The 2,478-nt window shown below is 39.0% G+C and overlaps 1 protein-coding gene across 1 annotated transcript in view; it reads right to left on the reverse strand.

Moving 5' to 3' along the window:
- Nucleotides 1-22: 22 nt before the first annotated feature.
- LOC104493778 (15 kDa selenoprotein) overlaps nt 23-2,478 on the reverse strand; it is a 22,269-nt gene continuing 19,813 nt past the window's right edge. Inside the window, 1 exon segment of the mRNA XM_010136515.1 lies at nt 23-154. Within this exon segment, the coding sequence (XP_010134817.1) occupies nt 23-154 (132 nt within the window).

Raw genomic sequence — 2,478 nt, forward strand, 5'->3', positions numbered from 1 at the left:
AAAGAGGACAGGAAGCAATGATTTATAGACGTTCTAATTTTTCACTTAGAAATTCTTCCACACTATCTGTATTCCACTTGAGGATGCTCAGTTCTTCTGCAATGTTCCCACTGTCATCCAGCAGCTTTAGTACAGGGTCAGAACCACGCACATACTGCAGGGGGAAAAAAAAAAGTCAGTTACCCGGGGCTGGAAATGCATTCTCTGTATCACAGTCACCCCGCAACTATTTAACCAACTCTAAAAGATGTCAAAGCAAGAATAGTAAAAAGTCCAAAGAGTGACACCATGAAGTATGAAGACTTAAGAACAGAGCACTAAATTACTTCAGAGCATTCTGGGCAAACTTTGGCAATGCAATTTGTGCTAAGAAGTCAGCCTAAGCTTTGGCTTTTTAAAGCTTAGAATTCTTAAAAAACAGACTTAAAAAAAAGCTTGGTTGCTCCCGACAGTGCTCAATGCTATAAATATTCCAGTGCCATCTATTTTGTTCTGATTTTAATAATTTCATTACTTGAGTGTTTAACATCAATGTATTCTACCTTTCTTGAAGAAAAGATCTATGAAGAAAAAATCTGTAAATATCAAATTCAGCTTATGAGATCAGTCTTTCGGCTTGTTTTCTTCTATGCTGTTACCTTCTCTCCTCCAATATATTTTCACCTACTGTGCAGGTCCAAAGCAGATGTTCAAAGCTAGAGTTTTTGTGCACGTGTGTATGCAAAGGAAGAACTGGTAAGAGAAGAGACACCACACTGAAGCTTTAAAGACAGAGAGGTGCTGTAGGTTGCACACTCCACTGGCAGCAGCTGGCCAGTGTTTGCAGCTCTGGATTAGATGCTTTCTTGCCTAGTCCTAAGGAACGAGGATGGGACAAAAAAAAAAAGGAAGCATAAGGGACAAAGAGGCCTCGCTTCAAAGGAAATTAAAACACATTAATTTAAGAACAGTAAATGTTTATCTTGAGATCCAGAACAGAGTCACCTGCCTTAAATAAAACAGGTAGGAAACAGCTTCAGTTCAGACTTCTGGTTTGCATTTAATGTCAGAGAGGAAGGTGGAGGAACAAGCCAAATGAGGAAGGGAGGTGGGTGGGTGTTGCAGGGGTGTGTGTGTCAGAAACATCTACTTCTTGCTCCCCTTGGCCCATTACACAGGCTAATGCATAGGCAGGGAGGCAATGCCATAAGCCTAGCTTTGAAAGATGGTATTCCACTTCAGCTGCTCTAAATTACCAAAGCTGGATTTTTGAATCAAGCAACTGAATGATTTTTCTCATACAGTCAACAGCCTTCTTACTATTATAGAAATTTCTGATCACTTTAAGAGGTCTAAGTCCTGCTATCAATTTCCTAATGTAATTGCATTCTTTCCTGCTGTGCTATATCTGTGCCTACTAGGCTTTGCTGGTAACATAATACTTTAATGCTTCTGACGACTCACTAAGTCACAAAATATGCAATGCAAATAAAAGCTTTTAACAGTATTAGAAGGCTCTAACCATTTAAGTTTATGGAAACATTTCCCCAGGAGTATTTTACTTTACCCTACTGAGCTAACCTAGTTGGTTTTACTTAATGAAGCTAGTGGCATCTCTAATCCATTTTCCAAAAGTCTTGTAAAATAAATACAGTTCCATTTGCACTGTTTTTTTTCTGGTAGTGCTGTATACCAGTCGTAGTCTAGACTGCTTTCATGTTTAATACACCTACAAAGTTTAAAATAAAAATGAAACTGTCAGACATGCAGAAGGAGAGAAAGCTTTTGAAAGAAACTGGAGGACACAGAGACATGAGTGCATGAGACAGAGGAAATCGGTTTTAGATGGAATCTGCTGCTGAGAAGGCAAATCACTTACTGCAGCCATGCATAGCTATAAAGTGATTCCAGATGGTGCCATTTGGGGAATAGAGATGGGAGCACAAGGTTTGAGAATCAAGATGTGTATCTGTGATGCTTGCTAGAAGTTCACACAGGATTTTAAGGGGATGGTGAAGTCTTACACTAGATCTTGAAACTAAAGAATTGTTGGAGCTTAAAGCAGTGAGCTTATACAGCTTTGCATATATGCAAGTCGTAAGAAACACCATTCAGTATATGCACTTCTATAAAGCTGGATATTTGAAGACTACAAAGAAAAATGTAGTCATAGAACACAGCACGGAAATTCTGAGAGGGAGGAGAAAAATCTAAGAATCACTGAATGCATGGAAATAGCAGCTCCATCAGAAAGTGAGGGAAGAACAGAACAAGGGAAGAGGAAACTATAGCAGAATAAGCTTGAGTGAATCCAGGGTAAACACAGAGTAAGGACAGAATGCAAGCATCCCTCAAACACTTCTGCGTCTGCTATTACTTATGGGTTCCAGTGTATTTTTTCTTGGATTAAAAACAGTCAACAAAAGAAGCACAAAGCCCCAACAGCCACAAAGAATTGGTACCAAACAGTTACTGAGTAATCAACCAATTAATATTAGA

The sequence above is a fragment of the Buceros rhinoceros genome, unplaced genomic scaffold, assembly GCF_000710305.1.
Source record: "Buceros rhinoceros silvestris isolate BGI_N320 unplaced genomic scaffold, ASM71030v1 scaffold28815, whole genome shotgun sequence".
Lineage (NCBI taxonomy): Eukaryota > Metazoa > Chordata > Aves > Bucerotiformes > Bucerotidae > Buceros > Buceros rhinoceros.